This window comes from Giraffa tippelskirchi, chromosome 8, assembly GCF_054371585.1.
Source record: "Giraffa tippelskirchi isolate mGirTip1 chromosome 8, T2T-mGirTip1v1.2.pri, whole genome shotgun sequence".
In the NCBI taxonomy this organism is placed as follows: Eukaryota; Metazoa; Chordata; class Mammalia; order Artiodactyla; family Giraffidae; genus Giraffa; species Giraffa tippelskirchi.
The window spans coordinates 48,790,109-48,802,977 of NC_137282.1; the positions used below are offsets into that span (position 1 = coordinate 48,790,109).

At 46.0% G+C, this 12,869-nt stretch overlaps 1 protein-coding gene and 2 long non-coding RNA genes across 12 annotated transcripts in view; 1 reads left to right on the forward strand and 2 right to left on the reverse strand.

Annotated features, from left to right (window-relative positions):
• The window catches only part of MYO10 (myosin X), a 255,150-nt gene that overhangs the window by 224,188 nt on the left and 18,093 nt on the right, over positions 1–12,869 (forward strand). For 8 of the 10 annotated variants that reach the window (XM_081519314.1, XM_081519313.1, XM_081519312.1 and 5 more), the window contains 6 exons: positions 144–1,010; positions 1,925–2,048; positions 5,724–5,967; positions 8,406–8,501; positions 11,459–11,552; positions 12,495–12,550. In XM_081519314.1, coding sequence (XP_081375440.1) covers positions 144–1,010; positions 1,925–2,048; positions 5,724–5,967; positions 8,406–8,501; positions 11,459–11,552; positions 12,495–12,550 — 1,481 coding nt within the window. The remainder of the gene's footprint in view (positions 1–143; positions 1,011–1,924; positions 2,049–5,723; positions 5,968–8,405; positions 8,502–11,458; positions 11,553–12,494; positions 12,551–12,869) is intronic. The other 2 variants (XM_081519315.1, XM_081519318.1) reach the window with 1 other exon arrangement.
• Positions 1,784–3,439, reverse strand: LOC145517027 (uncharacterized). Its single transcript, XR_014061938.1, has 2 exons — positions 2,905–3,439; positions 1,784–2,078 (listed from the first exon to the last, which is right to left on the reverse strand). It is a non-coding gene; the product is annotated as an uncharacterized LOC145517027 (long non-coding RNA).
• On the reverse strand, positions 5,018–8,751 carry LOC145517028 (uncharacterized). The gene is made up of 2 exons (XR_014061939.1): positions 7,961–8,751; positions 5,018–6,179 (listed from the first exon to the last, which is right to left on the reverse strand). It is a non-coding gene; the product is annotated as an uncharacterized LOC145517028 (long non-coding RNA).

Here is a 12,869-nt window from a genome sequence, read left to right on the forward strand (position 1 = left end):
GGGGTTAGGGCTTCACATGGCAATTTAGGGGAGGGAAGGGTGCAGTTCAGCCCACAGCGGGCCGCATCCCATCACGCGGGAGGACCGCTGCCCCCCATCTCTGCAGAGTCACTTCCCGACCTCTTCCTTCCTCCGGGATCCAGGAGGAAGCAGCCCGGAAGCAGCGGGAACTGGAAGCCTTGCAGCAGGAGAGGCAGAGGGCAGCGGAGCTGAGCCGGGAGCTGGAGAAGCAGAAGGAGAACAAGCAGGTAGAGGAGATCCTGCGGCTGGAGAAGGAGATCGAGGACCTGCAGCGCATGAAGGAGCGGCAGGAGCTGTCCCTGACCGAGGCGTCTCTGCAGAAGCTACAGCAGCTGCGGGATGAGGAGCTGCGGCGGCTGGAGGACGAGGCCTGCCGCGCCGCCCAGGAGTTCCTGGAGTCGCTCAACTTCGACGAGATCGACGAGTGCGTCCGCAACATCGAGCGCTCGCTGTCGGTGGGGAGCGAGTGCGCGGGCGAGCCGGGCGCTGGGGCGGAGAAGCCCAGCTTCAACTTCAGCCAGCCCTACCCCGAGGAGGAAGAGGAGGAGGAGGTGGATGAGGGCTTCGAGGCCGACGACGATGCGTTCAAGGACTCGCCCAACCCCAGCGAGCACGGCCACTCGGACCAGCGCACCAGTGGTATCCGCACCAGCGACGAGTCCTCGGAGGAGGACCCCTACATGAACGACACCGTGGTGCCCACCAGCCCCAGCGCCGACAGCACTGTGCTGCTGGCCCCCTCGGAGCACGACTCCTCCGCGGGGGAGCCCACCTACTGCCGGCCCCAGACCCCGGGGGCCCTGCCCGCCCCGGAGGGCGACTATGACTACGATCAGGACGACTACGAGGACGGGGCCATCACCTCCGGCAGCAGCGTGACCTTCTCCAACTCCTGCAGCAGCCAGTGGTCCCCAGACTACCGATGCTCCGTGGGCACCTACAACAGCTCGGGGGCCTACCGGTTCAGCTCAGAGGGCGCCCAGTCCTCGGTGAGTACCCGCTGGCCTGGTGCCACCCCCACCCCCCCACCCCCACCCCGGCCTCATTGGGGTGGAAGTTGTCTGTCATCCACGCCCCTGTTGCACCCTCCCTGGGATGAAGACATAACCCCACAGGATGGCCCAAAGGCGGGCTCTTAAAGCTGGTTAGTCTGAGACCCCTTTCTCTTGCCAGAAGTGATCGGGTGAGAAAATGGAACTGTTGGTGCCTGTTGGAGCTTCAACACAAAACCCAGAGAGCTGCATTTTGCCCAGAGTCTCAGAAAACTGGCATGCTCAGTGGAGAATTTGGCCAGTGTCTGTCCTGGCTTTGCAGGAGGTTGGGAAATAAGGCCCGCCCTAAGCTCTAATGAGGCTCACCAGGGACCTTTCAGAGAACCTCCTGACAGGAGCTTCAGGCTCACTGCAGGATGTTGTGTATTGTTCTCATTGTAAGGGAGGAAACTTTGCAGGCTTCAGCAGGCTCTTTCTAGCTTCTGGGTTTATTTGTAGTTTACTTTTTTTTTCTTTCTTTCCATTGACCATGTGTTAAATACTCTCTGGACTTTTCTAAGACTTGAAGATATGTTTAGCACAGTAACCTAAAAGGGATTAACTCTTGAGTGGTTTGATTAAAATTATATGTTTAAGCAATAGTGTTATACTTATAAGATAACGTCTTGGGGTTAAAGTATGTCTCACGTGCTACATCTCAAGTCCACTGACCACTCTACACCAGCAGTCAGTATTTTGTAATTCTGAATTCTTTTGATGACCACACTCCATTGTATTGTGACAAATCGGCCTGTGGCTTCTTTGTCAGTTACTTTTATTTTTGCAGTGTTGATCTATGCTGGGCATTTCCGGTGATTGTTTTCTGTCCTTTTTGCTCACCGTTGGCTCTCTCTCTCTCTCTCCTGGTTCAGTTTGAAGATAGTGAAGAGGACTTCGATTCTCGGTTTGATACGGATGATGAGCTTTCGTACCGGCGGGACTCGGTGTACAGCTGTGTCACACTGCCTTACTTCCATAGCTTCCTGTACATGAAAGGTATGACCTGCAGCTGCCGTGGTGCCTGGGCTGGGGGGTGAAGCGATGGGAAACTGGGGCTGGTGGAAGGGGGACCGGGAAAGTCACGCCACATCCCCCTTCCCCGCTGTTAGGCCCTGTCAGGTGGTGGCGGGGACGCCATGGTGGTGTGACACTGGGGACCCGTCAGACTCCCGTTAGGACACAGGGTGTGCAGCCACTGTCTCCATTTTCAGTCCATCTCCCTCTGTTGCCTCCATGTTTCCTGTGTGTGTGTTAGTCACTCAATTGCGTCTAACTCTTTATGACTCTGTGGGCTGTAGCCCACCAGGCTCCTCTGTCCATGGGATTCCCCAGGCAAGAATACTGGAGTGGGTTTGCCATTTCCCTCCTCCAGGGGATCTTCCCAACCCAGGGATCGAACTCGGGTCTCCTGCATCGCAGGCAGATTCTTTACCATCTGAGCCACCAGAGAAGCCCTCCATGTCTCATATCTGTGCTCTCTTCCTCCCTCCCTTTCTCTGTTCCGACATCTCTTCCTCTCTCTCTCTCTCTGTTACACATGTACAGACACACTTGTGTGCTGCCGCTGTGGTTGGTGCAACCCACTACAATGATAAAGCTGCATTTTTCCCTCCCGCACGAGTCTTATAGACCCCGGAGGGATGTCTTATACACAGAAAAGTAAAGATCTGAGAGCGGGCCACCCCTGGCTTGAACTGCCTGTGACACCTACTGTCTGTCCCTTGCTCGTGATGAGAATTTTAATTGTGTTTTCTCATTGCCGTGGAACTTGGAATGTATTGAACTGAACCTTAACGCTTGGGGAACTTGAAGCACCCTCCTTCTGGAAAAGTACTTAATCAGGACCTCGTACCTGTGGCTTATTTGTGTTCTCGACCTTGACTTCCAAACCAGCGAGAGGGATCAGGAAAAACCATAATCAGCACCAGTTTTATGTGGGTCATCAAAAGAGGGGATTGTCTGGTGTCTCCTTCGGTCCGCGACTGGATGAGAGGAGAGGCCAAGTCTTGTGGGTCTGGTGGAGATAATAAGACCCACCCTCCCCAGATGGTTTAAGTTCTTCAAGTTTTCTCTGACCCTTTGCTTCTGTGCTTGACCTTTGCTTCTCTTTTCTGTTGGTACGTTTTTCTTTTCTCATATCTCTTTTGTTCTCCTTAATAGTTTTTCTGTGTGTTTGGTTTTTTTTTCCTTCTAACTTGGTTTCTTTCTTTTTTGCTACTACACTTCCCTTCTATGACATCTGTGTAGCTGCTAACATCAGTCACTTACTTCTCAAATTTCTGCTGTTCTCTGCCTCAAAGTGCTCATGGAAACCCCCTCCAGGTTTGTTTTAGGGCAGATCTTCCTATTGGTGAAAGGTACTCATTGATGGAAATTCTTGTAGTAGCGTTGGGATGAAACAGATTGAGGAATTCTAACCAAATAATCGAGTGTTCATTGGATGAAGAAAAAAATGTCATCACAAAGCAGAGTCTAACAATGTAATAAGTATCTAATCATAGCATTTTGAGATTTTCTCATGCATTTCCCAGAATAAAGATAAGCTTTTTATTATTCTTATATTTTCCTCACCCCCTAATTAATCTAGTTCTCTAAGTTAGCTTAAAAATTCCCTGTATATCACTCTTAATTGTAATATATGACATTCATTTATTATATAATTGTCTTGATTAAAACAAATAAGATTATGAAAAAGTAAATATACATTCAGAGCACTCAGATCCCAACATTAAAGTGTTAAAAGCTCAAGAAGGTAAGCAAGTGAACTTTTGGCAAACTCATCTCTTAATAAAACAAATTATTGTGTAACTGTATCACCATTTAATCTCCGGTCATTTGATGTTTAATAAGGCCTTAAGTTGTGACCAAAAGTTTCAAAGAAACGAATGATAAGGCAAATCTAACCACCAGATTATATTTTGTGAGCGTAAGTCACTTTGCACCAGCCTAATAACCTCCTAAAAGTGTTTACAGTCAGGAAACCAAGAACACTGATCAGATTCTCTAGATGAAATATGAAGGGAGCCCGCGGAATGGGGGAAGGAGGGCTGAGCGTGAGTCCCATCAATAACGGAAGCACAACGGAGTAACTGGTAATGATGACTGTTGTAATCTGTGTCTTTGAAACAACTGTGAATAACCCTTATCGTTCAAAGACGATAAGATAATAGGATAACTTTGTACTACAGTTTCCTCTTGGCTTATTTTGAGAAACTTAGATTAAAGCCACAAATCAAGAAGGAAAGAAGTTTTCTTCTGGTAGTTCCTGGCAAGTTTGTTGTTTGTTAGGAAACAGCTCTGGTGCTTGGCATGATCACAAAGGCTTCTCAGCTAGGTAAGCGGGGCGTTCTGTAGATATAAGACAGGGCTGTCGTCTGTACAAGTCAGCGAAACAAGTGTGCTCCGCAACACACACACAAACCAGAGTTATCTTTGCTTCTCTTGTTCCACTGTGAAATTGAGATCTGTAATCACTGAGCAACCATTGAAAAAATTAATCTGAGAATGTCTGTTTTAAATATATTTCTAATCTGTAAAAGGAAAGCATTTCCTCTATATTCATTTTCAGTATCTACATTTAGATACTCTATTTGTGTTACTGGTGGATCAAAGAGATAACTTATGGACATTTTACAGTTATTCAAGTAGATGCAGTATCCTTTGGTGGATTTGTTAAAACAGATCAGCGACTCATGGTGGCAAAACGTCACTCTTGAGTGTCTTGGGGAATCTTAAGAATAATAAACTTATCCTGCTGGAAGACTATTAGAAATATTTTTTTATGTTGTAAAAGATAATAATATCTGTATATCCTGGTCTAGTTTCTTTCAACCAGATTTATTTCCACGAAAGAAATTACAGCTAAATTCTCATGTTCATGGTGCTATCACAGTCTGGAGTCTTACTTTGTTTCACAGTCTAAATTTTATACCTTGTACATGTAAACCATTTTCAGATAATGATGCTTTTCTCTGAAAAGATGTTTATTGGAAAAAATCACATGTTATTTTCCTACATAAGTTAGAGTTTATTGCTGAACTCTGGAATCTCTTGATAGACGTTGTTCTTCACATTGACTAAACTAAGAAGGAAAGTGTTAACTTGGACATAGTTTTAAACTAATTTCCCCTCCCTGGGGTGTCTGGACAGAAACATGATCCATAGGTACAGAAATGGTTCTCCCCTGACCCCCTGCCCCAACCCCCATGGTCCTGCCTCACTCCAGGGTTAGAATATCAGTCCCTTTGTAGCCTTGGTGTTAAGCTCCTCACCGAGATTTCTAAGGTAAGTGAGTAGGAACTTCTTTGGAAATGAGGATAATATTTCTTTTTGTTTCTGGCCGCATCTCATGGTGTGCAGCGTCTTAGCTCCCTGACCAGGTACCGAACTTGTGCCCGCCTGCAGTGGAAGTGCAGTGTCTTAACCAGTGGACCACCCAAGAAGTCCCAGGAAGGGTTCTGATGTCATTCAACCAAGCCAGTGTGGTCCCTGCCCTGTGCCCCCTGAACATGACCCTGCAGTGCTACAGTCCATCGCTGGGGGCATGTCTGAAGGCAGGACATTTGGTGCAAAGTTAAGGATGGGCTGAACCTTAAGACCTACTGATCTTAACATCCAACTTGATGGACTTCCCTTAAACCCCTCCCTTCCCCCCCAACCCTGGGGAGACAGGTGGCCTCATGAACTCCTGGAAGCGGCGCTGGTGCGTGCTCAAGGACGAGACGTTCCTGTGGTTCCGCTCCAAGCAGGAGGCCCTCAAGCAAGGCTGGCTGCACAAGAAGGGCGGCGGCTCCTCCACCCTGTCCAGGAGAAACTGGAAGAAGCGCTGGTTTGTCCTCCGCCAGGCCAAGCTGATGTACTTCGAGAACGACAGCGAGGAGAAGCTCAAGGGCACCATGGAGGTTCGGGCGGCCAAGTACGTTGATGAGCCCTGTCTGGGGCTTGGGGCTGCTTCATCAATTAGGTGCCTGACTCCAGGCTGTCTGGGACACGTTCTCTGAAACAGTAGGTTGTAGGAGGTGATCGAGAGTCCTCACCTTTCCTTTCAGTGGGTTGAATTATCAGGAAATCAGAGAAATAAGACCATCTGTGAAAATTCTCTTGAGTTTTCAAGCTGTTGGTCATGTTCTGTAGAAAGAAGGCAATGAGTTGTTAAGGTTTCACCATCATAAGGTTTTCTTCATTTTTTATTATATGAAAAATATATATTTTGTATTATAGAAAATTTCTGTCATAGGCAAGCATAAGTTGGAGACTAGAATGAAATTCATGTGCTCATTACTCAACGGTCAGTGGTTACCAACTCCCAGCCAGTGATGTTTCATTTGTGATCCCACACGCTCTTTGCCCCCTGCAAGCTACTTTTTTGGTTGTAGTTGACTGAACTGTGTAGCTCATAGTATCTTAGTTCCTCATTCAGGGATTGAACCCACACCCATGGCAGTGAAAACACCCAGTCCTAATCACTGGACTGCCAGGGAATTCCCCAAACTACATTTTTAAAGCAAGTCCTAACCATATAATTTCATCTGTGAATATTTGGTATTCACTTAAAGATTAAGACGTTTTAAAATATATAATCACAATATTATTATCACATTTAAAAAGGAACAGGAACTTCTTCTGTCATCCAAACTCTAGTCATTATTCAGATTTCCCCAGTTATCTTATAAATGGAGGTGATAGTGTTATTGGTTCGGGTTGGTTTCTTTCTTCAAATCAGAATCCAAATAAAGTTCATAGTTTTTGATCAGTTGACAGATCTCTCAAATTGCTTTCAATTTATACACCATCCCCTTCATCTTTTCTTTCACTCCCCATCTGTTGTTGGAGATGCTACCTCATTTATCCTGTAGTTGACAGACTGTGTTTATTGAGACCCTGACAGGATCATCATCTCCAGGGAAGCTTTTTATAAATGCAAGTCACTGGGTTCTACCCTGAAAAGCTCCGCCTGGGTTTTCTGAATGTTCCCCAGGATTCTGGTGGACCTACTGTGGCTCAGAACCATGGCACCCACTCATTTTATACACAAGGTAGCTGAGTCTCCAGATATCTAAGGAGTTGGTCTAGGATGACGTGGTCTGGTTAGATTTCCCCTGAGGATTGTCACTCTGCTGCAGAGGCTGCAGTATCAGACACCTGGCTGATCACTCCCCCATCAGGGTCACCTCTCTCTTCCACTCTTCAGAAGGCATCACAGACTCCTGTGTGAATTCTGATCTTCTTGGCTTTTTAAAATATTTTATCTTAGTTGTTGTTCTTCAGTTGCCAACTTATGTCCAACTCTTTGCAACCTCAGGGACTACTGCACTCCAGGCTTCTCTGTCCTTCACCATCTCTCATAGTTTTCTCAAACTCATGTCCATTGAGTCGGTGATGCCATCCAACCATCTCATCGTCTGTCACCCCCTTCTCTTCCTGCCTTCAATCTTTCCCAGCATCTGGCTCTTCTCCAATGAGTGGGCTGTTTGCATCAGGTGGCCAAAGTATTGGAGCTTCAGTTTCAGCATCAGTCCTTCCAATGAGTATTCAGGGTTTATTTCCTTTAAGAAATCTCATCTCAGTGATTCTAGCTAAAAGGTCATACCATATTTATTTTTTCTAAGCCGACTGCTGAATGTTCTAGTTATAAAATAAGTGTTTTACTGGAAACAGTTGTGCTACTTCAGCTGTCAAAACACACTGTCTGTATCCCCAACACCTTTCTTCATTAAGGAGATCACCACCTTTGGTCCCATCCTAACAGCTGCTTGTGTTTTACCCTGCTCTTCTTAGCCTGGTCCATGAGTTTGAACCTCTAGGGTTGTTTAAGAATGTTAGGATCAGATCAAGGCAAAATTAAGATCTAGAAACACTCAAGTCCTGCCCTTTACCCCGAAGCCCTGGTGGAAATAGTGTGCCCTTACCAGAGGAAGTCAGAGGTGTCAGCAGCGGCCTTAAACCCTGTTGGAACACTGTGATGAATGAAAGCGCTCTTGCAGATTGGCTGCAATTGGGGGTCCCTTATAGAGCAGTGGGGCAGCCAAGGAAAGGTACAGGCAGAGTGGGGTGCCTGAACTGCGTGAGCCTTGGATGGGCCAGTGGGAGAAGAGAGGCCCCTCCCTAGAGAAGTCAAGGATGCCCCCCAACCCCATTCCCACCTCTCCACACACACACACCCAGCAGATCCCCCCCATTCTTGAGCAAGGAGGAATCTCCCACCCCCAGAGGCCCCTTCATCATTTCTCAAAGCGAAAAGGCTGAAGGATCAGTGTCTGGTTTTTCAGTTACTGTGAAATTTCTCTTCCTGCCCCTCCTTAAGCATTCATTCTGTGTTCCTGATCTGCGTTGGGTGCTCTTGTTCCCCTGCAGGGAGATCATAGATAACACCAGCAAAGAGAACGGGATTGACATCATCATGGCCGACAGGACCTTCCATCTGATCGCGGAATCCCCGGAAGACGCCAGGTGAGGCGCTGTGCTGTGGACTCGGTGGTAACCACATCCGCGCTCCTCTGCCGGCCTGGGTGACCCGGGTCACTGTTGAGCTGACCAGCCCTGAAAAGCTCTTAGTTGATTTTTCTCGTTGGGTATTTCTGTTAGGATAGTTGAAGGACTGAGCCAGAAGAGATGAATGGATTGCATACTTGTCTCCTGGGGACTCTCTCATTGGGCGTTATGTCTGTTATAGTAACAAAGCACATGGATTTCCAGCTCCATTTGCCGCTGGACAGAGCCTTTTTTGGGTCACTCAGGCTTTTATTTTCATCAGCAGCATATGGAAACTGTGCTCCTACACACAGCAAAAGCCACCCTCTGGAAGCTTCTGAGCTTTGGAAGGGAGCAGCTTCTGTTTGCTTAAGGGTTGAAAAAGCAGAAACATTCACCACTGGCTGTGTAAACAAACTCCAGGATTGTGGCCTTTGGGAGGGTGCTTAAGGCTGTGACAGTGAAGAATTCCGTGGCTGGAGAGATAGTTAACACTTAGAGGGAACTTACTGTATTTCAAACAGTGTTCAAAACGCTTCACGTGTACTAACTCATTTAATTCTCACAACAACCCGACGGTAGCAGGAGGATTACTGTTATCCGATTTTACAGAGTAGGAGACTGAGGTACAGAGAAAAGCTAGCATAATCTGTAAAGGAAGGCAAGCTCAGTTCTGTTGAACAGAGGCAGAAAGCCTCTTAAGGAGCTTGGACTTCTGACTGAGCTCAGAAGACAGTGGTGTCTCTTGTTGGCTGTGGCAAGTTGTCTGACTTTCCTGGACCTCGGTGTCTGTTGTTGTGCCGAGATGTGGCACCAATTAAGGACTGGGGTTTGCCCCTCAGTGTGACACATGGCAGGATCACTTGGGGGAGCCTGTGTCTCATCTGGCCCTGCTGCTTTCTGGGTGTGTCGGATCAGGTTGGAGCTGCCTGTCATGCAACACCACAAAATGAGCTTGTCTGAGCTCAGAACGGTCATCTGAGCAATGCCACAAAATGCCTTCTAATTCATGAGGGTGACATCCTTTGGCCTGTGTTCTTCACTTTTCAGAGCTTCCCTGGTGGCTCAGATGGTAAAGAATCTGCCTGCAATGCAGAAGGACCCAGGTCAGCCCCTGGGTTGGGAAGATCCCTTGGAGAAGGGAATGGCAACCCATTCCAGTATTCTTGCCTGGAGAATTCACTTGTCAGCTCAGAAATCACTAGAATCTTCCAGAGAGTTCTCGGGGCCTTTATGACCCTTTGCCCTTTGGATGTTTCTATGTTGATACAACACCATGGCAGCAGCATTAAGGGCAAAGAAAATAATTCTTCCCATGGGAACGAACTAAAACCCCCGCTCAGATCCATAAATCATGACACACGCTGGAAAAACAAGCAGACCTGGAATTACAGCCCCATCATTCTGTCTGGGACTCCTGGAGACCACGTGTGGTTTTCTGCGGTCCAGGGAATGCCCACGGCTTTTCAACTGAATTATAGACCCAGCGTTTGGCAGCAGCCCTGTCTGTTTTGTGCCATAATGAACCTGCTAAATTTAACATTTGGAATATTGTAGCCAAGGACTTTTTGCCCTGACCAGTGGAACACATTTTTAAAAATTCTTTTTCAGATTCTGAGTTGTACTTGATTTAGGAGAAGAGACTTTTTAGATTTGAGGGGGTCACCTGTACAGATAGAAACCACAGCAAATTTTATTTGTGTGTGTGTGTGTGTCTGTCTGTCTGATCCCATGTGGCCTACATTTTAAATGTATATGTTGCTCAGTGTTTGACTTGGGATGTTTTTGAGCTTTATAAAGCAATGATTAAAGTCTTGCCTTTGGATTAACTAGAATTGATGAACAAATTCATATTAAAATGTTTCCATTGGTCTCCCTAAGAGTCTCTGTGTATTGAGTATTTTCAAGCTCTTTGTTACATGTTTCTGCTTTAGGAATCACAGGAGATTTTAGTGCTTTGCTATAAATAATTTACATGACTTTAAATATAGGTATTAATTTTTTTTTTACTTAAATATGCCATTGGATACCAAGTACTTTCTCAGCTTTAGTTACTGGAGTGTGTATATGTGTCTGATCAGCCCTCTGCAGGAGAAGGATGTCCTGGAATCTCACATTCGGTACCTCTCACTTGTAGTTGCTTCGTAAATAACGGATGGATGGATGGACCAACAGACAACTGGATATGCATAGTCATTTTTCTCAAGCGTGTATTGTGTTTCTAGTTACAACATAACTTTTTTTCTGCTTGACTTTTCTGGAATTGACCTGTTTTCCTTCATTATCAGAATCTGATAAGGTTGGAAGTACCAAAAACCTTTTGAAATGAAGACAGAAGAGTCCTCTAGTCAAAATAATTTTCTACGTTAGGCATTTGTTTTCTATTTCCAACTCTCCTGTGGTTTTATGCACCTATGTAGAAATCCTGTCAGGTGTTTGGAAACCTCATCCTGGGATTGAGTAGGGAAAGTAGACACCCAAGATGATGCTCTTATGTTGTAGGCCTTCTTATCTCAGAATATACCTTTTAAAACTGAGAAGGCACTTAAATGTTCCATAGGTTATAAATAGTATCTTCAGTAAAGACTCTTGACCTCAGGGTTTTGGGTAGAACTGAGGGTCTTATTTCTTGCTGACAATTTCTCTAGAAACTCATTATCATCACCATTAAATGTCCATGTGAAGGTAGGGCCAGAGAAAAGGGTTTTCCCACTGATGGGAAGTTGCATCAGATGGTACTTCAAAGTACCTTGGCCATTTGTTATACCTTTGCTCCTTTGGTAGTAGGATATCTACATTTACCCGTGAGGAACAGGCAAGTTAAGAAAGTGGCTAAGAGGAGATGTCATTTTTTCAGGGGAGGTGGAAAAGGATGTCCCTGTTTTGTAAGTGCAGAGATTGGCCATCCCTTGACCCTTGCTGTCTCCTTCTTACAGCCAGTGGTTCAGTGTGCTGAGTCAGGTCCACGCATCCACAGACCAGGAGATTCGGGAGATGCATGATGAGCAGGCAAACCCACAAAACGCTGTGGTATGTGAGCTGCAGTGGGGTGGACGGGGGCAATCCCCAGGTGGGCAAGGGGACCAGGAACTTGTGGGCAGTTTTTTTTTAAGTAAGTAATAGTATAATAATTGGGCTTTCCAGGTGGCTCAGTTGGTAAAGAATCTACCTGCGATGCAGGAGATGCAGGTTTGATCCCTGGATTGGGAAGATCCCTGGAGGAGGGTGTGGCTACCCACTCCAGTATTCTTACCTGGAGAATCCTCATGGACAGTGGATCTATGTCCTGCATGGACATGGAAGGCTACCGTCCATGAGGTCGCAAAGAGTTGGACATGACTGGAGCAACTAAGCGCACACACACACACACTATAATAATGAAAGAGAGAAACAGGAACATTTTGGTAAAAATCATGTAGAAAAACAAGAAATTATAGAAGATTGTGAGTAGTAATAGATTACAGTTTGCCCATCTTGAACAAAAATTCCAATTTTTATGAAACCCTGGAAGCTTATTATATTTTCTGCAAAAGATTTACTGAATTACAAATAGTATTCATTCTCTCGTTACTCTATCCCCGACACATATAAACAGAGCCACAAAACCAAATTTTAGAAGTAGTTTTCTTTTCTTGTAAATATAAAATTCAAGATAAATCATAATGTAAATCAGAAAATTGGTACGATTGAAAGAAGTTCGTAAACACCCTTTACTGAAAGTATTTTAGGAACAAGACAGAAAGATTCGCTTATAATTTATTTAATGAGTAGACTGTAGATTTTGCCCTGTCTTAAGGCTGTCTGTACTGAATGAAGGGGAATGTTTCCTTAGGTAACTATTACTTCACACTTAACACAAAAAAGAGCCTTTCTTGTTTGCCTGCTTGGAGAGTCATCATCTAGGGATGTTATCATGATGCATGCTGTACTCCAATGGTTCTCTGAGTTTCTCTGCTTTTCACTCCTTCCCAGGGCACTTTGGATGTGGGGCTGATCGATTCTGTGTGCGCCTCGGACAGCCCGGATAGGTAAGCTCAGCTGTGACAGTTAACAGCCTACCAGCTCATTACCTGCAGGCACCCGCAGGCCTCTATGCTCTGGCCTTGGAGATGACTCCAGGCTTCATGTTCCCACCTGGTCTGCTCCAACAATCACGGTCTTCCTCTCGGGGTGTCTTTGGAGTACAGAGGATCAGGGTGAGGGAGACCATGGAAACCTAATTTAGACAGTCATAGAGACAAAGGGGCTACCCAGGTGGCCCCATGGTAAAGAATCTCCCTGCAGTGCGGGAGATGTGGGTTCAATCCCTGGGTCGGGAAGATCCCCTGGAGAAGGGAATGGCAACCC